General features: G+C 45.0%; 1 protein-coding gene across 2 annotated transcripts in view; it reads right to left on the minus strand.

Annotated features, from left to right (window-relative positions):
* faxcb (failed axon connections homolog, metaxin like GST domain containing b) overlaps window positions 1-25,446 on the minus strand; it is a 151,060-nt gene that overhangs the window by 23,872 nt on the left and 101,742 nt on the right. For both annotated transcript variants that reach the window (XM_070884486.1, XM_070884484.1), the window contains one exon: window positions 9,090-9,307. In XM_070884486.1, coding sequence (XP_070740587.1) covers window positions 9,090-9,307 — 218 coding nt within the window. The remainder of the gene's footprint in view (window positions 1-9,089; window positions 9,308-25,446) is intronic.

The raw sequence follows: 25,446 nt of genomic DNA on the forward strand, positions 1-25,446 counted from the left end.
GAGCTGGCAGATTCCTCTGGGCAGGAGTCGGCGTCAGCGGGGGAAGGACCGCTGCGTGGAGGCAGGTCTAACCCCAATGATAAGCATAAAGACCCGCAAAAAATCATTAGTGAACTTATTTTCTTTTTCGGCGATTTATGTGGATGGGGTACCCTGAAGGTGTTCCAGTAGGTTTTTTTGTGTCAATTTTTATTTTTATGTGCTCCCCTCTCCCTGGGCCCGACTCAATCCTCGGTGGCACTTTGGCGAGGATTGCATTTGCCGCCGAGATTGGGAGCTCCCACCCACTGCTGCCCAGATTCACGGCATAAGTCCCTTTTTTGCCGCTGGGGGTCTCTCAAGGACGTTTTTTACGAAACTCCTGCCCAAAGTACTGTCAGGTATCTCGCCGGTCCTTTGGGAGGCACTTGGACGGAACTTAGCTTCCACCAAGTTTGGGCTCTTTGTATCTCTTTACAGTAGAAGACACAAAAAGCATACCATTAATAGCGGGAGAACAAGGGGCTAATAAGAGTGAGGAACGTAAAGTAATTAATATCAACAGAGAAAAAGTACTTGAGAAATTAATGGGACTAAAAGCCGACAAATCCCCTGGACCTGTTGGCATACATCCTAGGTTTCTAAAAGAGGTAGCTGCAAAGATAGTGGATGCATTAATTGTGATCGGGCGGGAAAGTGGAGTTGAGGTCGCAGATCAGCCATGAACTTATTAAATGGTGGAGCAGGCTCAAAGGGCCATATGGCCTACTCCTGCTCCTAATTCCTATATTCTTGTGTTCTTAAACACATAGTGTTATGTACATTAACTGAGTTTTACCTGCCACCGGAGGGCGTGACTGTTGGAGTCCTAATGCTCACTGGCAGACACGTGCAAGCCGTGTATATAATGTTAGCAGCCATGTTGAATCCTCACTTTGAGAGTAAATAAACTGGAGTAATATCATGCCTGAACTAGCTCACTGTACTTAGCTACGTGGAGTTATTCGATACTTAACAATTGGCGATGAGTTAAAAATACGAACTTTCATGCAACCATGTCTGTTGGAATTTCGGATTCATAGAAAGGAAAGACTGAGAAGATTTCACTGATCGCCTCGACCAGTACTTCGTAGCCAACGAATTGGAAGGAACTGATAACGCAATTAAGCGCAGGGCGGTTCTCCTCACCGTTTGTGGGTTAAAAATTTATGGCCTTATCAAGAATCTACTCTCACCAACTCGACCAACAGATAAGACTTATGATGAATTGTGTACGCTGGTTCGGAACCACTTTAAACCGAAGGAAAGCATCATCATGGCGAGGTATCGTTTCTATATGCACAATCGCTCCGAGGGCCAGGACGTGACAGAATTTGTCGCCGACCTGAGACGTCTCGCTGGGCCGTGCAACTTCGGAGCTGCATTGGAGGAAATGCTGCAGGACTTTATCGTGCTTGGCATTGGCCACAAGGTCATCGTTCAAAAGCTGTTGGCTGCTGAATCTCTAGACCTGAGCAGGCACGCATGTCCACGGATGAAAACTCGAAACAGATATCTTCTCAGCATCGAAACTCACCGGCAAGCACTGTGCATAAAATAATATTGTCAACAGGCAGAGCTGCACATGGCAGGGCCTACTCATCCGCGTTCGTACGACCTGTAACTGCTCAAAGTCCTCCATCGGGGATGAATCAAATCTCGCTTTGTTCCGTTGCGGGGGCTATCATCGGGCCCATCAATGCTGATTCAAGCAATACGTGTGCAAAGGCTGTGCAACAATGGGGCACCTTCAGCGAATGTGTCAACCGAGCAAGCATGCTGCGACACACCACATGGCTGAGGATGATCGATCCAGCATGGATCAAGCGGCACAGGCAACTCAACCCGAGGTACAGGACGAAGAAGTGTATGGGGTACATTCTTTCACCAAAAGTCCTCCGATAATGCTGGAAGTTAAATTAAATGGGGTTCCAGTATCCATGGAATTGGACACAGGTGTGAGTCAGTCAATAATGAGCCAGAGGGCTTTCGAAAAGCTGTGGGACACTGAGGCAAAAATACCCAAACTGAGCCCAATCAATGCGAAGCTGCATACCTACACCAAAGAGCTCATACCAGTCATTGGCAGCGCGGCAGTAAAGATATCGTACGATGGAGCTGTGCATGATTTATCATTGTTCCAGGCAATGGCCCAACATTGTTTGGCAAGAGTTGGCTTGAAAAAATGTAATGGAACTGGAACGATATTAAAGCCTTATCATCAGTGGATGACGCATCATGTGCTCAAGTGCTGAGCAAGTTTCCCTTGTTGTTCAAACCAGGCATCGGCAACTTCACGGGGGCCAAGGTGCAGATCCACCTCGGCCCGGACGCAAGACCCGTACATCAGAAGGCTCGGGCGGTTTCGTACATGATGAGGGAGAAGGTCGAGATCGAAATGGATAGACTTCAATGGGAAGGAATCATATCACCAGTCGAGTTCAGCAAATGGGCCAGTACAATTGTCCCGGTGTTGAAAAGTAATGGTACGGTCAGGATCTGCGGCGACTATAAGGTCACGATCAACTGAGTCTCGATACAGGATCAGTACCCGTTACCCAAGGCTGATGACCTGTTTGCAACGCTAGCGGCGGGGGGGGGAGGGGGATGTTGTTCACCAAATTGGACCTGAGCTCCGCTTACATGACACAGGAGCTGGTCGAATCTTCGAAAAAACTGGCGTGCATCAACACGCACAAAGGACTGTTTATATACCACAGATGCCCTTTCGGAATTCGCTCGGCGGCGGCCATATTTCAGAGAAATATGGAGAGTTTGCTGAAGTCCGTCCCGTGAACGGTCATGTTCCAACATGACATACCGATCACCAGTCGCGATGCTACTGAACACCTGCACAACCTGGAAGAGGTTCTACATCGTCTGGACAGAGTGGGACTCAGGCTAAAATGCTCCAAGTGCGTTTTCATGGCACCAGAAGTCGAATTCCTGGGGAGAAAGATTGCAGCAGACGGCATCAGGCCTATGGACTCGAAGACAGAGACCATCAAGAATGCACCCAGACCCCAGAGTGTGACGGAGCTACGTTCGTTCCTGGGTCTTCTCAACTATTTCGGTAACTTTCTACCTAGTTTGAGCACATTGTTAGAACCCTTGCACATGTTGCTGAGAAAGGGTAACGACTGGGTTTGGGGCAAATCTCAAGACAGAGCCTTTGAGAAGGCCAGGAACCTGCTATGTTCCAATAACTTACTGGTACACTATGACCCGGTTAGTGCTGGCCTGCCACACCTCGTCATATGGGGTCGGTTGTGTACTCCAGCAAGCCAATGTATCAGGCAAAGTCCAACCAGTTGCATACACGTCCAGAAGTCTGTCTAAGGCTGAAAGAGCTGATAGTATGGTAAAGAAAGAGGCTTTAACATGCATATATAGGGTTATGAAAATGCACCAATACATGTTTGGGCTTCGGTTTGAGCTTGAAACAGACCACAAGATGCTCATTTCATTGTTTTCTGAGAGCAAAGGTATAAACACCAATGGATCGTCCCTCATCCAAAGATGGGGACTGACATTATCCGCTTATGATTATGTAATCCGCCACAGACCAGGCACTGAAAACTCTGCTGATGCACTTTGCCGGCTACCATTGCCCACAACCGGGGTGGAAATGCCGCAGCCCACAGACTTGCTTCTGGTCATGGATGCCTTCGAGAGCGAGGGGTCACCCGTCACGGCTCGCCAAATTAGGACTTGGACCAGCCAGGATCCTGTACTGTCAAGCGTAAAAATGTGTGTCCTAAATGGAAATTGATCTGACATTCCCAGGGAAATGCAGAATGAAATTAAGCCTTATAGTCACCGCAAAGATGAATTGTCTATTCAGTCTGATTGTCTGTTATGGGTAATCGTGTTGTTATGCCAAAAAAAGACAGGGAAGCTTTTGTGCAAGATTTACACAGTACCCACCCAGGTATTGTCATGATGAAGGCCATTGCCAGGTCTCACATTTGGTGGCCCAGCATTGACTCGGTCATGCGTGCATCAGTGCAACACTTGCATGCCACTGAGTAACACACCTGCTGAGTCCGTGGTCATGGCCATCCAAATCGTGGTCAAGGATCCACATAGACTTTGCCGGCCCCTTTCTCGGCAAAATGTTTTTAGTGGTAGTGGATGCTTACTCCAAATGAATTGAATCATGTCATCCAGCACTTCCACAGCCACTATTGAAAGCCTCCGGGCCATGTTCGCCACCCATGGCCTACCAGATGTCCCTGTCAGCGACAACGGACCGTGTTTCACCAGTTCGGAGTACCACGAGTTTATGACCCGTAATGGCATCAAGCATGTCAGGTCTGTCCCTTTCAAACCCGCGTCTAACGGTCAAGCTGAGCGGGCTGTCCAAACCATTAAGCAGAGCCTAAAATGCGTGACTCACGGCTCCCTACAGACCCGCTTGTCCCGCTTGTCTGCTCAGTTACCGGACGAGACCCCACTCGCTCACCGGGGTCCCTCCTGTCAAGCTGTTAATGAAGAGAGGCCTCAAAACCAGACTCTTGCTTGTACACCCAGATCTCAATGATTATGTCGAAACCAGAAGGCAATGGCAGCAATGGTACCATGATCGCGCAGCTGTATCACGTGACATTGCTGTTCATGACCCTGTGTTTGTCCTGAATTATGGTTGTGGTCCAAAGTGGGTTGCTGGCATGGTTTTGGCCAAGGAGGAAAACAGGGTGTTTGTAGTCAAACTGTTAAATGGCCAAACGTGCAAGAGGCACATCGATCAAACCAAACTGCGATTCACAGACAACCCAGAACAAGTTGAAAATAATATCATCATCGACCAACCAACACACATCCAACCATCAGTTGACTCTTGTGTCATTCACGAAGACAAACCTACCATCACCGACAGTCCGATCAGACCGACTGCTCCTCAATGCAGCAATGGTCCTACTAACTCACCCAAGCTTGGGATCGAACTGAGAAGATCAACCAGAGATGGAAGGCCCCGGACCGTCTCAACTTGTAATTACAATCTGTACCAAGGTCTTTGGGGGGAATGATGTTATGTATATTAACTGGGTTTTACCTGCCACCGGAGGGCGCGACTGTCGGAGTCCTAATGCTCACTGGCAGACACGTGCAAGCCGTGTATATAATGTTGGCAGCCATGTTGAATCCTCACTTTGAGAGTAAATAAACTGGAGTAAGGTCATGCCGGAACTAGCTCACTGTACTTAGCCTCGTGGAGTTCTTCAATACTTAACACATATATAGATAGAAACAGATAGAGATCAGCAGGAAACACCGATAGATATAGATAGGAAAATATACAGACCACCAAGAGAGACAGATTCTAGCAATTTTATATTACGTTAATGCTGTCGGCACCTAACAGCAATTCCTTGTTAGCCAGCAACATTAACAAAAATAAATGTGTTATCGGTTTGGCACAATTAGAGATCTAGGCTCTGGGTTGAGTTTATGAATGCATTCCACGTTCAGTGGAAATTCCTCCCTGCTACTTTAGTGGAGATGTTAACCCATTCAATGGTTAATAAACTGCTGTGGAATTTCAGATGAATCTGTTAAGAATTTGTACGCTACTGGTGTAATTTTGGGGTCCCCCAGTGTTTGCTGTGTCTCCCTTTCTCTCACTGGTGCTGGAACTCGAGCCACTGGCCTGTAAATATGTTGAGTCAGATGCAGTGCTTGTATAGTTTGTTGCCATGAGATGATTCCCTGTACATTACAAACAACAACATGGGTTTTTGCATGGGCTGTGGCCAAGATAGCAAAGTCATGGATTAATTGGCCCAAATTTTGCGTAGAAATAACAGCGAGGCTATCAGTGCTCATGCTATTAAGGAGTAAATCAGACAGCAAATTCCAGTGTTCACACACGCACAGTTAAATGTGGAAATCCTGAAGTTGCTGGCCATGTTGCCCTGCTCCTCCAGATGCTTCTCTAACAGTATGAAGTTGGGGTACTTACCCACTAGATACACACTAAACACGGCAAAAAAAGTTAGGGCTTGTCCATTCAAGTCTTCATTCAAGTCTAAGTTAAATTTCTAACGGCATAATAAGTCTTAATTACTACCAAACATCCTCTCTGGCACTGAAAATGAACTTTAACGTGTGGACTTACATTCCTTTAGATTTTAATTATTGCTGGAGATTTTTAAAAATTAAAAGATTTCATTTTTTTTAAACCTTTTCTTTCTGTCTCTTTTATCTCTCTCTCTCTTTTAATCCCATCTTTCTTTCCGCTCCCTTTATTTTGCATTCTGTACATGATTTGGTATCGAATTAACTATTCTAACTTACACTTCCTGGTTCAGACTCTGCGGGGCCAAAATTCAGCAGTGCAAGAAAGCTGGCGCACCTGTGATTTTTTTTCTCTGTACTTTAACGCACAGATCCTTGATGCAGTCTGAAGATCCATTTTCAGGACTTTGAAATGTTTTCAAAGTCTCAGAGGAAATGTATCATAGTGGGGCAGGCCATAGACTCAAAGGCAGGCTGGGTATGGGTTGGACCCATGTCAATCAGCGGTGGAGTGGTGGTGACATCACAGTACATGTGCGTTACCCTGCTCTCTCCCCTCCGTTAAAGGGGAGAGAATCTGTCATTTTTTTATCTGCGACCACTGGGCCACCAGGGAGGGTTTCAGCCGAGCCAGCAGCCTGGTATCCAAGATGGGGTGCCAGGCTGCCCATTGGTGGCCCGGCCAAACCCGAGGGCACTATTTTGCCGGCCAATCGAGAAGTCGGCTGGCAAAAATAAATACATGGCGGCCGCAGCAGTGGGCCCTCCGCTTGAAGAGCCGCCGCGCTGCCGGGCCGCTCACAGTCATCAGAAGATGCACCGAAAGAAATACAGGGATACTTGTATGTGAAAACAGCGGTGTATCTGCACTTAGGTCAAACTCGCGTGACCCAGACTATAATAGAAACATGCCTACAGATTCTCAAAGATCACAAACACAGAATATAAGGCAGCACCGACACAGATCACCAGAGATAAGAACCAGAGATCAATACGGAATACATATGCAGATGCTGAGGGATGACAGACACAGGTCATCAGGAAACACAAACACAGAGCAAAATCAAAATACCACGGACGTTGAAAATCTGAAATAAAAACAGAAAATGCTGGAAATACTCAACAGGTCAGGCAGCACCTGTGGAGAGAGAAACAGAGTTAACGTTTCAGTTCGATGACCGTTCAACAGAACTGGAAAAAGTTAGAGATATAACAGGTTTTAAACAAGTACAGAGTTAGAGAAAGGGGGGAGGGGAGGAAAAAACAAAAAGAAAGGTGATAGGGTGGCAGGAGAGATTAAAGGATAAAAGGGATGATGGTGTAAGGCGAAAGGAGGCGGAAATGGAACAAGTAAAGAAACAAAAGATGAGTCTGGGGGCGGGGGGGTGTAAATGGGAATATCAGAATCATCAGCAACAGCTGCCCGTCCGAAAAATGGGGACAGGGATCATGATCTGAAATTGTTGAACGCAATATTGAGTCCAGAAGGCTGTAAAGTGCCTAATAGAAAGATGAGGTGCTGTTCCTCGAGCTTACATTGAGTTTCATTGGAACAGTGTAAGAGGCCGAGAACAGAGAAGTGGAGTGGAGAATTAAAGTGACAGGCAACTGGAAGCTCAGGGTCACGCTTGTGGGCTGACCGGAGGTGTTCTGCAAAATAGTCACCCAATCTGTGTTTGGTCTCCCCAATGTAGAGGAGACCACATCGTGAGCAGCGTATACAGTGTACTAAATTGCAAGAAGTACAAGTAAATCGCTGTTTCACCTGAAAAGAGTGTTTGGGGCCCTGGACGGTGGGAAGAGAGGAGGCAAAAGGGCAGGTGTTGCATCTCCTGTGCTTGGACGGGAAGATGCCGTAGGAAGAGGAGTGGGTGTTGCGGGTGATAGAGGAGTGGACCAGGGTGTCGCAGAGGGAACGGTTCCTTCGGAATGCTGAAAGGGAATGGGAAGATATGTTTGGTGGTGGGATCATGCTGGAGGTGGCGGAAATGGCAGTGGATGACCAGTTGAATGTTAAGGCTAGTGGGGTAAAAGGTGAACCCGATTGTGGTTCTGGGAGGAAGGGGAAGGATTAAAGAAGTACTATGGGAAATGGAACAGATACGGTCGAGGGCCCTGTCAACCATGGTAAGGCAAAAGGAAGACATATTGGAAGCACTGGTATGGAAGGTGGCAGCGTGGGAATAGATGCAACAGAGGCGGAGAAACTGGCAGAATTAGGTACATATTTCCTCTATATTGGGGAGACCTAATGCAGATTAGGTGGCCACTTTGGGGAACACCTCCGTTCACTCCGCAACCGTGACCTTGAGCTTCCGGTCATCTGTCATTTTAATTTTCCACCCCACTCCCACTCTGACCTCTCTGTTCTCAGCCTCCTACACTGTTCCAATGAAGCTCAACATAAGCTCAAGGAACAGCATCTCATCTTTCTATTACAGCCTTCTGCACTCAACATTGAAAGATCATCGACCTGAAATGTTAACTGTTTCTCTCTCCACAGATGCTGCCTGACCTGCTGAGTATTTCCAGCATTTTCTGATTTTATTACATAGTGCAGCTGGATTGCAGATTGCCAGGAATTATAAATGCAAATAATGGAACATAAATTAAAGAACGTAAGGGGTGATTCCACACACCAGTGTTCCCTGAGAGGATCGTGCCGCCCCACTGGAAACCCAGATTCACAGAATCACCCCTAATAATCTAAAAGAGGCAGAGATTAAAGATGCAGATGATGAAAGAACACAAAGGAGAATAGCGATGAAGTGCACCAAGAAACAGATGCAGGCTACTACGAAATGCACATGGAGATTACCAGGGAACCAGAGGTAGTCAAGAAAATGTAATCCTCTTTGTAGATCCCATCATTAAGGTTCAAATCAAACATACATTCAGTGAGAGGATCTGTCATGGGGCAAGACTTTTTTTTAATGCAGACTAATAAACAATGGAGGCAAGGATTGCATTCAAGAGATTGCAGACTGCCATGGTTAGTTCTGTGAAATTATATTATATGTAGCAAATGGCAATAAAATAAGGTTTCATCTCACCCAAAATGACTGAAAGTGATCGCATATCCTTTTCCATTAAGGTATATATTTCTTCCTTTGAGAAGCGGCCAATGCCTTGGCCGTACATTTCCCGTTTAACAATTCCTCTTGTTAGATGGCACAGTATCCATTTCAGAAAACCGCTGAATGGGCCTGAGACCGACAGTATTTTTCGGGTCTCATGGAGGTTGTCAATCCACTGACAGTATACTATGGCCCTGTAATATTAAAAGAACAACACTATAACATTCACAAGCAGCATGTTAGGCCTGACTTTGGTGCAAGGATGCAAACAATACATACACAGAAGCAAGGACAAGTACATCTCTTATTCCCCTCCCACATCCAACTGCATTGGGAGTGGGAAGCTGGCAACACGGAAATGTGAGTGGAGGTGGGAAGACCGGCCGACAATGGGTTTTGGCACATCAACGGCTTCATCAAGCAACTTCCCTCAAATTATGAATAGATCGTTTTAATAACTATATACAGACAAAACTACTGAAACAAAATTGGTGTGATCTGTACACATTCTTTCAAAGAGGAAACGTTACATTTTGAAACCCAAATAGGACTCTGATACTGTTTATCTCATTTTCAATTTTATTACAGGGGGATTTTTGAAATGGAGAGTAAAATTCCCAAGACAATTCCTGCTGCATTCAACACATAGAACATCAACCAAGGTCAAAATCTAATTCAAATGTGATAACAATGCACAGTCTGTGAAGCACTGCACTGATCTGGAGATAAGCTGTTTGTGCACTGGCATATCAGCCTTAGCGATGCCTGAGATTATGCCCAATATGGTGCTTTTGGTGGGAAAACTGGCTCCTATAACCATAAAATCTTTATACAATTGAAGTGGTATGATGGCAAGATTGTTCTCCAGTTCCATATCTTTAACTCAGTGGAGCCCTTTTAACATCATCTCCAATTTGGCAGCAAATAAAGAGTAAAGAAACAAAGGTGACATGGAATTTAGCAGCAAGCTGCTAAGGCTGCCTGGACACAGGCTCCTGTCTCCAGGCAACCTCAGCACCCTGCTTTTAATGGTGCTTTGAAATGGAGCCACAAGCTGCTAGCTGTGGTGGAAAAAAATAAATGCATCAACTGCAACTAATATAAACTGTGACAAGATTAAAATTATGCAAAACCATTTTCAGTCATTGTAACTTAAAGTTGCATGACTGACTTTAATTGATCCAATCCTGCAAGAAATCAATCATCTTAAATAAAATGGATTGTTTCCATTACTCACGGTAATTCTTACTTATCATAGAAACATAGAAACATAGAAAATAGGTGCAGGAGCAGGCCATTCGTCCCTTCGAGCCTGCACCGCCATTCAATATGATCATAGCTGATCATGCAACCTCGGTACCCCACCCCTGCTTTCTCTCCATACCCCCTGATCCCTTTAGCCGTAAGGGCCACATCTAACTCCCTTTTGAATATGTCCAACGAACTGGACTCAACAACTTTCTGTGGTAGAGAATTCCACAGGTTCACAACTCTCTGGGTGAAAAAGTTTCTCCTCATCTCGATCCTATATGGCTTATCCCTTGTCTTTAGACTGTGACCCCTGGTTCCGGAACCCCAACATCGGAAACATTCTTTCTGCCTCTAACCTGTCCAGTCCCGTCAAAATTTTATATGTTTCTATGAAATCCCCTCTCATTCTAAATTCCAGTGAATATAAGCCTAGTCAATCCAGCCTTTCCTCATATGTCAGTCCTGCCATCCCAGGAATCAGTCTGGTGAACCTTCACTGCACTCCCTCAATAGCAAGAATGTCCTTCCTCAGGCCCTGTACTACTGCAGCAAAACCTCCCTGCTCCTATACTCAAATCCCCTCGCTATGAAGGCCAGCATGCCATTTGCTTTCTTCATCGTCTGCTGTACCTGCATGCCTACCTTCAATGTACCATGACACCCAGGTCTCGTTGCACCTCCCCTTTTACTAATCTGTCACCATTCAGATAATAATCTGCCTTCCTGTTTTTGCCACCAAAGTGGATAACCTCACATTTATCTACATTATACTGCATCTGCCATGCATTTGCCCATCACGTATCCTGTCCAATCCTCCTGCAGCCTCTTAGCATCCTCCTCGCAGCTCGCACTGCCACCCAGCTTAGTGTTATCTGCAAACTTGGAAATATTACATTCAATTCCTTCGTCTAAATCATTAATGTATATTGTAAATAGCTGGGGTCCCAGCACTGAACCCTGAGGCACCCCACTAGTCACTGCCTGCCATTCCGAAAAGAACCCATTTATTCCCATTCTTTGCTTCCTATCTGCCAACCAGTTCTCTATCCACGTCAATACATTACCCCCAATACCATGTGCTTTAATTTTGCACACTAATCTCTTTTGTGGGACCTTGTCAAAATACACCACATCCACTGGTTCTCCCTTGTCCACTCTTCTAGTTACATCCTCAAAAAATTCTCGAAGATTTGTCAAGCATGATTTCCTTTCATAAATCCATGCTGACTTGGACCGATCCTGTCACTGCTTTCCAAATGTGCTGCTATTACATCTTTAATAATTGATTCCAGCATTTTCCCCACCACCGATGTCAGGCTATAATTCCCTGTTTTCTCTCTCCCTCCTTTTATTAAAAGTGGGGTTACATTAGCTACCCTCCAATCCATAGGAACTGAACCAGAGTCCATGGAATGTTGGAAAATGACTACCAATGCATCTACTATTTCTAGGGCCACTTCCTTAAGTACTTTGGGATGCAGACTATCAGGCCCTGGGGATTTATTGGCCTTCAGTCCCTTCGATTTCCCTAACATCATTTCCTGACTAATAAGAATTTCCTTCAGTTCCCCCTTCTCGCTAGACCCTCGGTCCCCTAGTATTTTCGGGAGGTTATTCGTGTCTTCCTTCATGAAGACAAAACCAAAGTATTTGTTCCATTGGTCTGCCATTTCCTTGTTCCCCATTATGAATTCACCTCATTCTGACTACAACGGACCTACATTAGTCTTCACTAATCTTTTTCTCTTCATATACCTATAGAAGCTTTTGCAGTCAGTTTTTATGTTCCCAGCAAGCTTCCTCTCATACTCTATTTTCCCCCTCCTAATTAAACCCTTCATCCTCCTCTGTTGAATTCTAAATTTCTCCTCGTCCTCAGGTTTGCTGCTTTTACTGGCCAATTTATATGCCTCATCCTTGGATTTAACACTTTCCCTAATTTCCCTTGTTAGCCACGGTTGAGCCACCTTCCCTTTTTTATTCTTCTTCCACACAGGGATGCACAATTGTTGTAGTTCATCCATGTGATATTTAAATGTCTGCCATTGCCTAGCTACTGTCAACCCTTTAAGTATCATTCTCCAGTCTATCCTAGCCAATTCAAGTCTGATACCATTGAAGTTTCCTTTCTTTAAGTTCAGGACCCTAGTCTCTGAATTAACTGTGTCACTCTCCATCTTAATGAAGAATTCTACCATATTATGATCACTCTTCCCCAAGAGGCCCCACACGACCAGATTGCTAATGATTATCGGTTGCTTTTCTCTCAATTATTTGTTGAAGCAGTACGTTTTCACTGTCACTAAAGGGTTTATTTTAAAAATGTGCAGTATATAACAAAGTATTTGCCATGTGAAATGATGATATATATAGTGACAAAGGTTCCACACTTTTTTCCTTCACTTTCATTATTATAGCAAACAGTTGGAAACGTTATCCTCTCAGCATTGGTTTCCTCCAACAGGCAATATTTTCCTCCATTCTTGTGGCAAGGTAAATATGGATTGAATTTGTGCCTTATATTAATATCACATGTGCTTACATAATCATGGAAACATAGGAACATTCAGTTCAACGCATTCAGCCCAGTGAGCCTTGATTATTAAATTCAATCATTACCTTTAGAACTTTCTCAACTCAAGGGAACTCAAGGGAATATATTGATATGAAATTCTTTTATCCACTACTTTAACAAAGTCATTATCGCATCTAACATTTAAAAATTCATAAAACATTAAAGTAGCAGGCAAAGGAACAGTATGTACTAAAAATGGTGTATTCAGTAAGTGTAAACCTGTGCCTAAAAGTTGGTAATAGAATTGAGACTTTTCACATTTTTGATTGTAAGTCAAAATAATTTTCCTGAAGTGTCAATTGTGTTTCTGAAAATGTTTCATGTTCTCAGACTTTGAGCAAGTAGTGTTGAATGGTGTCATATTTTAAACTGACTATTTTGCATTTTTGTTGGCCAACCTGTTGGCAACCTTGTCATTTTAATCTACCAGTGATGCAAAAGCAACAATAAAGCTCCAGTCAATAATGACACTAATGGTGCTACTGACTGTCAGTGATTGACTGAAGATGACAACCAGGTGAAACACAAAAGACTTTAAAGTGAGAACTGATTGAATTGTGCTGTCTCATACATTTTGTGTGGTAACTAATGGATTGTTTTATGCTCCTGGTTTTTAGCCTCTGGAAGTTGTGATGTACTCATCTGTCACCAAATTCAAAATTCTGCTAGTAAAACCACTGCTGTTGGTACTTTGTTTTTCCATTACTTCAGCTATAGTATTGTTTTTTAAAAATGGAACAGTTCAGAGGAAAGTTATTCCAAGCAGAGTTAACAGAAAATCTTAATTTTGCCGATGACCCTTGTTGTGTATGGAGAAAAAGTCAGGCTGAACACTGTGAGCTCAAAGTAACTGTGATCTTAGTCTTTTATTGCAGGTCTCCAGAGTGTCTCTCTAACCTGTGAAGCCTTCTTAAGTACCTGTGCTCCCAAGGGATTATGGGGTCCCTTGTGACTCCGGGGAATGAGCCCTCTGGTGGCTGTACAGAGTAAATACATGTCCACATATATAACATTATTCCCCCCCCCCCAAAGTCAATAGTGTAACTATTTACAATGTGAGTCGATCTGGGGCCCTTCTTGCCGTGGTTGATCGTCTCGGTGTGAAAGCTGGTGTTGTTGAATCATTTGTTGGGCCCACGCTGGGCTGCTGTGCAACTGGCCTTGCTGGACTGTCTGGTGTGTTGGGCCCTGCAGGGCTGCTGTGGATGATGGGTTCTGCTTCGTGGTCAACCGTGGTGTCGGTTGCCACTGGTGTATATGTTGGGGGATCAAAAACATAGAGTCCAAGGTGGATTGCTCAGGGTATTCCGTGAAGCTGAGTTTGATTTGGTCCAAGTATTTCCGGTGAATGAGTCCATTTGAAAATTTGACCCGAAACACCCTGCTCCACTCTTTGGCCACGACAGTGCCAGGAAGCCACTTGGGACCTTGTCCATAATTTAAAACAAATACAGGATCACTGATTTCAATCGCACATGACACATTTGCGCTATCATGGTATGCACTTTGTTGAAGCTCTCTACCTGTTCATGTAGATCAGAGTGAACTAACGAGAGTCTTGTCTTAAGTGCCCTTTTCATGAGCAGTTCAGCAGGTGGGATCCCAGTGAGTGAGTGGGGTCTCATGCGGTAGCTAAGCAGGATTCGGTTGGCGAGTCTGCAGTAAGCTTTCAGTTACCCTCTTGAAGCCTTGCTTGATGGTTTGCACTGCTCTCTCTGCCTGACCATTGGACGCTGACTTAAAGGGGCAGATGTGACCTATTTGATCCCGTTATGGGTCATGAATTCTTTGAACTCAGCACTGGTAAAACATGGCCCGTTGTCGTTCACCAGGACATCAGGTAAGCCGTGAGTGGCAAACATGGCCCACAGGCTTTCAGTAGTGGCAGTGGACGTGCTAGCCGACATTAACTCACATTCAATCCACTTGGAGTACGCGTCTACAACCACAAGGAACATTTTACCCAAGAACGGGCCTGCATAGTCGACATGTACTCTAGACCACGGTTTGGAGGGCCAAGACCACAGACTTAGCGGTGCCTCCCTGGGTGCATTGCTTAATTGCGAGCATGTATTACATGTGTGAACACAGGACTCTAAATTCGCATCGATACCGGGCCACCACACGTGGAATCTGGCTATCGCTTTCATCATTACGATGTCTGGGTGGGTACTATGGAGGTCATTGATGAAAGTGTCTCTGCCATTCTTAGGGACCACTACTCGATTGCCCCACAGAAAGCAGTCTGCCTGTATAGACATTTCATCTTTGCGCCGCTGGAACGGCTTTATCTCTTCCTGCGTTTCCACTGGGACACTGGACCTGTTCCCGTGAAGCAAACAGCTTTTGACTAGAGATAAGGGGTCTTAGCTTGTCCAGGATTTGATCTGCCGGGCAGTGACGGGTGATTACTCACTCTCATGCTTCCATAACCATGGCTAGATATGTGGGCTGCACCACTTCCACCCCCGTGGTGGGCAATGGCAGCCTACTGAGAGCATCGGTGCATTTTTCTGTGCCTGGTCTGTGGCGGATGGCATAGTTGTATGCGAACAACGTGAGCACCCATCTCTGGATGCGGGCCGATGCATTGGTATTTATCCCTTTACTCTCAGAAAACAGGAATATAAGTGGCTTATGGTCAGTTTTCAATTTGAATTTTAGCCCAAACAGGTATTGATGCATTTTCTTTACCCCATAGACACACGCTAACGCTTCTTTTTCAATCATGCTGTAGGCTCTCTCAGCCTTAGACAGACTCCTGGATGCATAACCAACTGGTTGCAGTTTCCCAAGATCATTAGCTAGTTGCAATACACCAATACACACCTGACGCCATATGACGATGCATCACATGCTGGTACCAAACGCTTACATGGATCATACAACACAAGCAATTTGTTTGAGCATAACAATTTTCTTGCTTCTACCAAGGCATTTTCTTGGCTTTTGCCCCAAACCCATTCGCCCCCTTTTCATAGTAAGACATGTAGTGGTTCTAGCAGGGTGCTGAGACCTGGTAAGAAGTTACAAAAGTAGTTCAAGGGTCCCAGAAACGACCGCAGCTCCATCACGTTCTGTGGCCTCGGTGCGTTCTCGATTGCCTCCGTCTTCGCGTTGGTGGGCCTGATGCCGTCCGCCGCAATGTTCCTTCCCAAGACCTCCACTTCAGGTGCCAGGAAAACGCACTTCGAGCGTTTTAACCTGAGCCCCATGTGGTTGAGTCGACTAAGAACCTGTTCCAGGTTCTGCAGGTGTTCGACTGTGTTCCGACCTGTGACCAAGGTGTCGTCCTGGAAGACCACGGTGTGCTGGACCGACTTCAGTAAACTTTACAGTTTCTCTGGCATATCGCCGCCGCTGATCGGATCCCAAACGAGCATCTGTTATAAACAAAAAAACCTTTGTGCGTATTGATGCAGGTGAGGGCCTTCGATGATTCCTCCAGTTCCTGCATCATGTAGGCTGAAGTCAGATCGAGCTTCGTGAACGTCCTTTCCTCCCGGCAGCGTTACAAAGAAGTTGTCGGCTTTTGGTAGTGGGTATTGGTCCTGCAGGGAGAAACAATTGATAGTCACTTTGTAATCGTCATAGATTCTGACGGTGCCATCTCCGTCTGGGACAATAGGTCTGGCCCCACTCGCTGAACTCGATTGGTGAGATGATGCCCTCTCTTTGTAGCCGGTCTAGCTCGATCTCTACCCTTTCTCCCATCATGTACGGTACTGCTCTCGCCTTGTGATGGATGGGTCGCGTCCCCGAAATTAGGTGGATCGGCACTTTTTCTCCTTGGAATTTCCCGATGCCTAGTTCGAACAGCGAAGGAAATTTGTTTAAGACCTGGGCACATGAAGTGTCGTCAGCGGGCGATAGCGCTCGGATGTCATCCTAGTTCCTGCGTATCTTTCCTAGCCAGCTCCTGCCGAGCAGCGTGGGACCATCGCCCGGTACCACCCAGGGTGGTAGTTTGTGCACCGCTCCATTGTAGGAGATCTTTACAGTAGCACTGCCGATTACAGGAATCAGTTATTTTGTGTAAGTTCTTAATTTCGTGCGAATTGGTGTTAAGACTGGCCTTGAGGCCTTGTTGCACCACAACCTTTCGAAAGTCTTTTTGCCCATGATGGACTGGCTTGCGCCCGTGTCCAGCTCCATTGACACCGGGAGTCCATTTAGTTCAACATTCAGCATTATCGGGGGAACAATTCGTGGTGAATGTGTGCACCCCATGTATCTCTGCCTCCTCTATCTGAGGCTCTGGCTCATAGTAACCCTCCATGGATCTGTCCTCCTCTGCAACGTGGTGGTTTGCAGGTTTAACAGGCTTAGCAGCTCGCCTGCACACTCGTTGGAGGTGTCCCATTGTTCCACAGCCCTTGCAAACGTATCCTTTGAATCGGCATGAATGGAAACGATGATTACCCCCACAGTGCCAACAAGGTGTTAATGGCCTTGCATTCATCCCCTTGATGGTGGACTCTGAGGCATCTGCAGACGTGTAGCTGCAGGTACGTGTGACCTGCCCTGTACGTTACACTTTGAAAACAACATCACTTTGTTCACAGTACTTATAGCAGCACTTGTGTGCTGAAAGATTTGCTTAGTATTTTCACTGGTGGCAAGGAATGCCTGGGCTATCGCTATGGCCTTACTCAAGGTTGGGATCTCTACAGTCAGAAGTTTACGAAGTATGGTTTCGTGGCCAATGCCAAGTACGTAAAACTCTCTGAGCATGTGTTCCAAATATCCTTCAAATTCACAATGTCCAGCAAGGCGTCTTAGCTCGGCGACATAACTCGCCACTTCCTGGTCTTCAGATCTTTTGTAGGTGAAGAACCGGTACCTCGCCATCAGAACGCTTTCCTTCGGCTTCAAATGCTCTCGGACCAGTGTGCACAAATCATCATACGATTTCTCTGTGGGTTTCGCTGGAGTGAGCAGATTCTTCATGAGGCCATACATTGGTGCCCCACAGACAGTGAGGTGGATCGCTCTACGTTTTGCAGCGCTCTCTTCCTCATCTAGCTCGTTGGCCACGAAGTATTGGCGAGTCGCTCCGCAAAAGTTTCCCAATCATCTCCCTCCGAAAATTTCTCCAGGATGCCCACTGTTCTCTGTATCTTTGGGTTCACTATCTGTATCTTGTCTCCAGTTGTTGTTTATGGAGAAAGAGTCAGACTGAACACTGTGAGCGCAAAGTAAAGTGTGACCTTAGTCTTTTATTGCAGGTCTCCAGAATGCCTCTCCAACCTGTGAAGCCTTCTTAAATACTTGTGCTCCCAAGAGATTATGGGGTCCCTTGTGACTCCAGGGAATGAGCCCTCTAGTGGCTGTACAGAGTAAATACAAGTCCATATATATAACAACCCTATTTCAAAACTGCTTGACATTTTCCCATCTAATACCTAGTTCACAGCTTTACAGTCAGGTTGATAGTTTTGCAATGGACACATCAGTCTCCTCAGTCACAACATTGCAACAGCTTCAGTACTTTGTAACCTCTTCAGAGATAGTATCCCTATCTAATCATGAACTTCACAGAGCATGACATATCATCATCATCATAGGCGGTCCCTCGAACGAGGATGACTTGCTTCCACATGAGTTCACAGATGTTTCAATGAAGGATCCGAAGTTCCAGTCCTGAACTCCAATTGAGGGGGTGGAAGATGCCTGTGCATGAATTTTTTTAACGTGTGGTGACCGTTGCACATCAGCCACCACACGGGCTTGACAGAGCGAGATCTTTATCCAGTGGCAAGGGTTAACCAGGTCGACTGGAGACCAGCTCTGCGATAGCAATCAGGAGCACTACGAAGAGCATGTTTTCGCAACCGTGTGATTAAGGTTATTGTTTTAAAACCAGATATTTTAGAAGCACATCGCTGAGTCCAACTCACCTCACTGACTTCCAATCAGCATTGCAGCAACCTCAGTCGAGCTGAGGTTTGCTTTTAATCAAACTAATTTGGGCTTTAATGATGATCAGCGGGAGTTTTGTGGGATTCTTCTCTTTCGGATCTGGCTGTAAAATTCAGCATACTCAGCTACCCATTACTGTCTGCAACTCCCAATTGTCTACTAAATGTTACTGGGATTTTGCATGTTAAAGAGCAGCCAGCTTTTGATTTTATCAATACAACTCATCTCTCGCTTCCAACACACTGCCTGAGATACTCTTCCTCCTCCTCCCGGTTGAAATCATGACTCACACACCATCTTCTGCTCCAACTCATTCTTTCCCAAGAACTCAAACTCCTTAACTCCTTCAGACTGTACTTTCTTCTCCAATCCACAGCTTTTTAATCTGTAAACTTGATGTTCCCTACACACCGATTCTCGACCTGCCTGGTCGTCTTGCTTGGATTTCAATCTTGGATGCGTCTGCACTGTGAGCATTACCTGGGTTTCTCAAATTTAAGTAACAACAATTCCCAAATTGATAGCAGAATTTAAACGTTGATAGTAGGTTTGTTTATGAAATGATGTGACACAGGTTGTGATGTAAATTTGCACATTATGTCTTCATGCCAGCCCTTTGCTCAGTCTGGTGAAACATGTTATTCTGTTTTAGCACCTCCCACAGCATCCAAATACAAACAGTCCACAGAGCCATTACTAACATTAGACACATAGTCAAACTTATAATGGGGTAAATAGATCGGTTACTACCTTTTCATAAGTGCTGACAAAGAGATTGGCAGTCAGTTAAATATACAGATTAATCAACTATCAGTGAACAATTCATAAATTAAAATTTAATGCAAAATGCTCCATGGTAGCAAGTTTCATTAATAAGCCTCCTGTCATATTGGTTCAACTAAAACAACTAAAGAGAAGATTCCTTCACTTGCATATGAAGGAAATGGATAACCTATATACCAAAATATGTGCATAAAGCATAAACCCAAACCCAGGTACCATCACTAAAAGACTAAGCATACAGATAGTTTTCTTTTTATTCAAGAGATTCAGCACTAAGCAGGTCTAAATAAAAGAAACTGAGGCCATGATTACATGGTGACAATTCGGAAGGATTGACAGAAAGGAAAAGGAGGTGGCGTAGCACTGTTAATAAAGGATGAGATCAGTGTGTTAGTGAGAAATGACATTAGCTCAGAAGATCAAGTTGTAGAATCAGTTTAGGTGGAGATCAGGAATTATGAGGGGAAGAAGTCACTGATGGACATAGTCTATAGGACCCCTAATAGTAGCTACACTGTTGGACGGAGTATAAATCAAGAAATAATGGAAGCTTGTAAAAAAGGAACATCAATAATCATGGGCGATTTGTATCTTCATATTGATTGGACAAATCAAATTGGCCAAGGTAGCCTTGAGGAAGAGTTCATAGAGTGTATCCTTTCCATGAACAGTACATTGCGAACCAACCAGGGAACAGGCTATCTTGGATCTGGTACTGTGTAATGAGACAGGATTAATAAATGATCTCCTAGTAATGGATCCTCTAGGAAAGAGTGATCATAGCATGGTTGAATTTCAAATTCAATTGGAGGGTGAGAAAGTTCGATCTCAAACCAGTGCCCTGAGCTTAAATAAAGGAGATTACAAAAGTATGAAGGCAGAATTGGCTAAAGTGGACTGGGAAATTAGATTAAAGTGTGGGACAGTTGATGAGCAGCAACAGTCATTTAAGGAGATATTTCATAATACTCAACAAAAATATATTCCAATGAGAAGGAACGACTGTAAGAGAAGGGATAACCATCCGTGGCTAAATAAGGAAATAAGTGATGGTATCAAATTGAAAACAAGGGCATACAAAGTGGCCAAGACAAGTGGGAGGCCAGAGGATTGGGAAACTTTTAAAAGCCAGCAAAAACGATTAAAAAATAAATAAAGAGAGGGAGGATAGATTATGAAAGTAAACTAGCAAGAAATATGAAAACAGGTGTCTACAGGTACATAAAAACGAAAAGAGTGGCTAAAGTAAATGTTGGTCCCTTAGAGGATGAGCCTGCGGAATTAATAATGGGGAACATGGAAATGGAAGAGACTTTGAACAAATATTTTGTATTGGTCTTCACAGTAGAAGAAACTAAAAACATCCCGATAGTGGATAATCAAAGGGCTCTAGGGAGGGAGGAATTTAATACAAGCACTATTACTAAATAAGTAGTATTCGGTAAAATAATGGGACTAAAGGCGGACAAATTCCCTTGACCTGATGACTTGTATCCTAGGGTCTTAAAGGAAGTGGCTGTAGAGATAATTGTAGTTTGTAATCTACCAAAGTTCCCTGGATTCTGCAGAGATCCCAGCGGATTGGAAAACTGCAAATGTAACGCCCCTATTTAAAAAAGGAGGCAAACAGAAAGCAGGAAACTATAGACCAGTTAGCCTAACATCTGTGGTTGGGATAATGCTGGAGTCCATTATTAAGGAAGCAGTAGCAGGACATTTGGAAAAGCATAATTCAATCAAGCAGAGTCAGCATGGTTATATGAAAGGGAAATCATGTTTGACAAATTTGCTGGAGTTCTTTGAGGATGTAACGAACAGGGTGGAAAAAGGGGGAACCAGTGGATGTCGTGTATTTGGATTTCCAGAAGGCATTCGATAAGGTGCCACATAAAAGGTTACTGCACAAGATAAAAGTTCACGGGGTTGGGGGTAGTATATTAGCATGGTTAGAGGACTGGGTAACGAACAGAAAACAGAGAGTCAGGATAAATGGGTCATTTTCCAGTTGGCACATAGTAACTAGTAGGGTGCCGCAGCGATCGGTGCTGACACTGCAACTATTTACAATCTACATTAATGACTTGGATGAAGGGACCGAGTGTAATGTAGCCAAGTTTGCTGATGAAGCAAAGATGGGTGGGAGTACAAATTGTGAGGAGGACACAAAAAATCTTCAAATGGTTATAGACAGGCTAAGTGAATGGGCATAAATTTGGCAGATGGAGTATAATGTGGGAAAATGTGAGGTTATCCACTTTGGTAGAAAAAACAGAAAAGCGAATTTTAATTTAAATGGAGAAAAATTGCAAAGTGCTGCAGTGCAGGGAGACCTTGGGGTCCTTGTGCATGAAACAAAAAAAAATAGTATGCAGGTACAGAAAATATTCAGGCAAATGGAATGTTGGCCTTTATTGTAAGTGGGATGGAGTATAAAAGCAGAGAAGTTCTGCGACAACTGCACAGGGTATTGATGAGGCCACACCTAGATCACTGTGTACAGTTTTGCTCTTGCTATTTAAGGATATACTTGCATTGGAGGCTGTTCAGAGCAGGTTCACTAGGTTGATTCCGGAGATGAGGGGGTTGACTTATGAAGATAGGTTGAGTAGGTTGGGCCTATATTCATTGGGGTTTAGAAGAATAAGAGGTGATCTTATCGAAACATATAAGATAATGAGGGGGCTTGACAAGGTGGATGCAAAGAAGATATTTCCAATCATAGGGAAAGCTAAAACTAGGGGGCATAGTCTCAGAATAAGGGGCCGCCCATTTAAAACTGAGATGAGGAGGAATTTCTTCTCTCAGGGGGTTGTAAATCTGTGGAATTCTCTGCCCCAGAGAGCTGTGGAGGCTGGGTCATTGAATATATTTAAGGCAGAGATAGACAGATGTTTGAGTGATAAGGGAATAAAGGGTTATGGGGAGCGGGCAGGGAAGTGGAGCTGAGTCCATGATCAGATCAGCCATGATCTTATTGAATGGAGGAGCAGGCTGGAGGGGCCAAATGTCCTACTCCTATTCTTATTTCTTATGTTCTTATGCTCTCTCTTGAATCAGGAATGTATCCAGTTTTTGAAAAGTCAATACTTCTGATTGATGATGAGAGTTAAATCCTGAAAAGGACATGGATTTAAATGTTGGATACTTTGGACTGTACCCTTCAAGGATCTCTGTCCAAACTGAAGATTCCCACCAATCTCCATAAATACCTTGGGGTAGAAATTGCCCCCCCCACCCCATTTCGATCATTTTTAACATAGCTGCGATTCAGGTCGCCTCTTGAGTGACATTCGGCTCTTTGGTTTTTTTTCTCTCCGATCCGGATCTCGATCATAATGGGGGCAGTGACTGCACCTGAGGGGCAGAAGTTGAGGCGGGGCAGTGACCGTCGCGATGACTTCACCACGGCTCCACGTCACCCATAGCTCTCCCTTCACTTAAAGAGGAGAGCCTCCGCAATTATAAAACTTCGGACCACTGGGCCACCAGAGAGGATTTCGGCCGGGCCAGCGGCCTGGCACCCAAGAGAAGGGTGCCAGGCCGCCCGGGGGCATATTTGTCGGGCCAACATGGCAGTTGACTGACAAAAAAAAGCATGGCGGCAGTGGCAGTGCAACCTCCCCTTTAAGAGAAGCCACACCACCACTGCAGAAGGCCACAGCCTCACTGGACCATCAGGAAAAAGCTCGTTTTGGCACCACCAGGTGGGCCAAAGGTTTTCCGAGATGAATGTCGCTGTCGGGGGGTTAGATCACGGTGAGCATGGTGATGACGCACTTAAGGCGGATCGGCAGCAGCGGAGCGGTGGGGAGGGGAAACTCGGAAGAGCAATTGGGTTAGCAGCGGCTATTCCATCAAAAGTTGGTGGCCACTCCACTCCACAGCATGGGCGCCGCTTTGCAGTGGTAACAGGCCTTAAGGAGAGGGGCAATTTCGGCCCTCTTGAATCCACAATCAGTTCCTTCATTCCCATTAGATTTCAGATGATCGTCATCCTCACTGTTCCCCCAGTACAATAGCTATTATTATAACCTCAAATTTGCTGCTTGTAACCTCAAATGTAGCTACCTCGAGATTGGCTGACTTATTGTCATCCCCTTTCCTCAGCACAATTTGCCAACTCCGCTGTTGGAGAGCTGAAGAAACTAATCTCTTCTCCATTACCAAACTTCTACTCACCCTTCTGTTTCCTTCATCCTCTCCTCTTATTCCAAACAAGAGCAACTTAAGGACTTCTTCTTGGTCAAATTTGAGCTTATACAGGTTGAACCTCCCTTATCCGCAACCCTCGGGACCTAGCCTGTTCTGGATAAGGGATTTTTCCGGACGAAGGGTGGTCACGTTAAATTGGATGGTACAGGTACTGAGCAAGGGGTTATCGGGGCTGGCTGGCTGGGGCTGGGAGTGCAGCAGAGAGAATATTGGGGGGGGGGGGAGAGCAGTGGATCGCAGGGTCAGGCCAGCGATTGCGGGAGTCGGCAGCAAGGAAGGACTTCAATTTGTTCAATTTGTTCATGTCGGAGTTCTGCGCATGCGCCACCCGGTGGCCAGGAATGGTTCCGGACAAGGGGTGGTTCCGGATAAGGGAGTTCTGGATAAGGAAGGTTCAACTTTTATACAGTAAAGCCTCTGCCCCTCCTGCCATGTCCATTTCAATCTCCTGCTTCTTCCTTCCAATCCCTCCTTATTCCATAGTTCTTATCCCTATCTCCACCTCCATTCTAATCAAACTCATATTATCCATGGAGCCCATCACCTGCTCTTTTGACCTCCCTTCCTTCAGGCTCTTCACTACCCAGCTTCCAATCCTCAGCCTTTGTTCACAGTGGTGCTCTGCCCAAATTGTCGGCTGTGTGCACCCAAATTTCCAAATTGTACTGCTGGGGACCAAGAGCCAAGTGTAATGGCTCTTGAGACAGCTCCTCACTGGCAGCTTGGATTCATAACATTTAACCCATCAATTAAAAAGACTGACAGTCATTTCATTTCACCCCTAAAGATAAGTTTATTTTTAAAGCATCTCAACTACAGATACTTCATTGCTGAGGTGATAGAAGATAAAAGAAAATATGCCAGGGAGATCAACAGGCTTCAGACCATCTACAGACTTTGGCATATCTACACCGGTCAGCAAGAGACAGCTTTGTCATCTACAGCAAGGTCAGCTACAGTAAACTTGCATCAAAGGGCCGCAGTACGAGTCACTGACAAGATCACCACTTCCTTCAATTGTTGTGCCTCTGGTTCATATCTTGTTGCCACTGCAATATTAGGTACTGTATGGATCAGAGGTAACTGATATTGATCAGCATGGCCAGCACTTTCATCTCCTTTCCCAATGAATGCCACGACACACATGCTCGATTTCACCACATTGGTGCAATCCTGAAGGCCTTGTAAAATATGAGTATCACAATTAATTGTACATTGCATCTTTATTTTGTGCCCTGCTGAGGTATGATTATACTTGAGATGCAGTGATAGAGCTGTAAGAGTGTGTGAAGACATGGTACAGATGAGTAATACACATAGAACATGTTATGAGGCTACACTTTTTGGCATTGCCATTCACCCATTATATGGTATTATTAGTTAATCTTAATTTACCAGAGTCTTTAAAAGTTGTGATCGCTTCTCCTATATTGGTTCCTAGTTACTGTAGACAGTGTTCAGTCTGCCTGCTACATCCTGGCAGGCATGGTGCAATGCTGTCCTCTGGGGAGTGCCAAGCAGTGCCAAGCTGACAAGGCTGCCAAGCATCCACTTCATGCAAGAGAATGTCCACTTCACCATCCATTAAAC

Source organism: Pristiophorus japonicus, chromosome 7, assembly GCF_044704955.1.
Source record: "Pristiophorus japonicus isolate sPriJap1 chromosome 7, sPriJap1.hap1, whole genome shotgun sequence".
Lineage (NCBI taxonomy): Eukaryota > Metazoa > Chordata > Chondrichthyes > Pristiophoridae > Pristiophorus > Pristiophorus japonicus.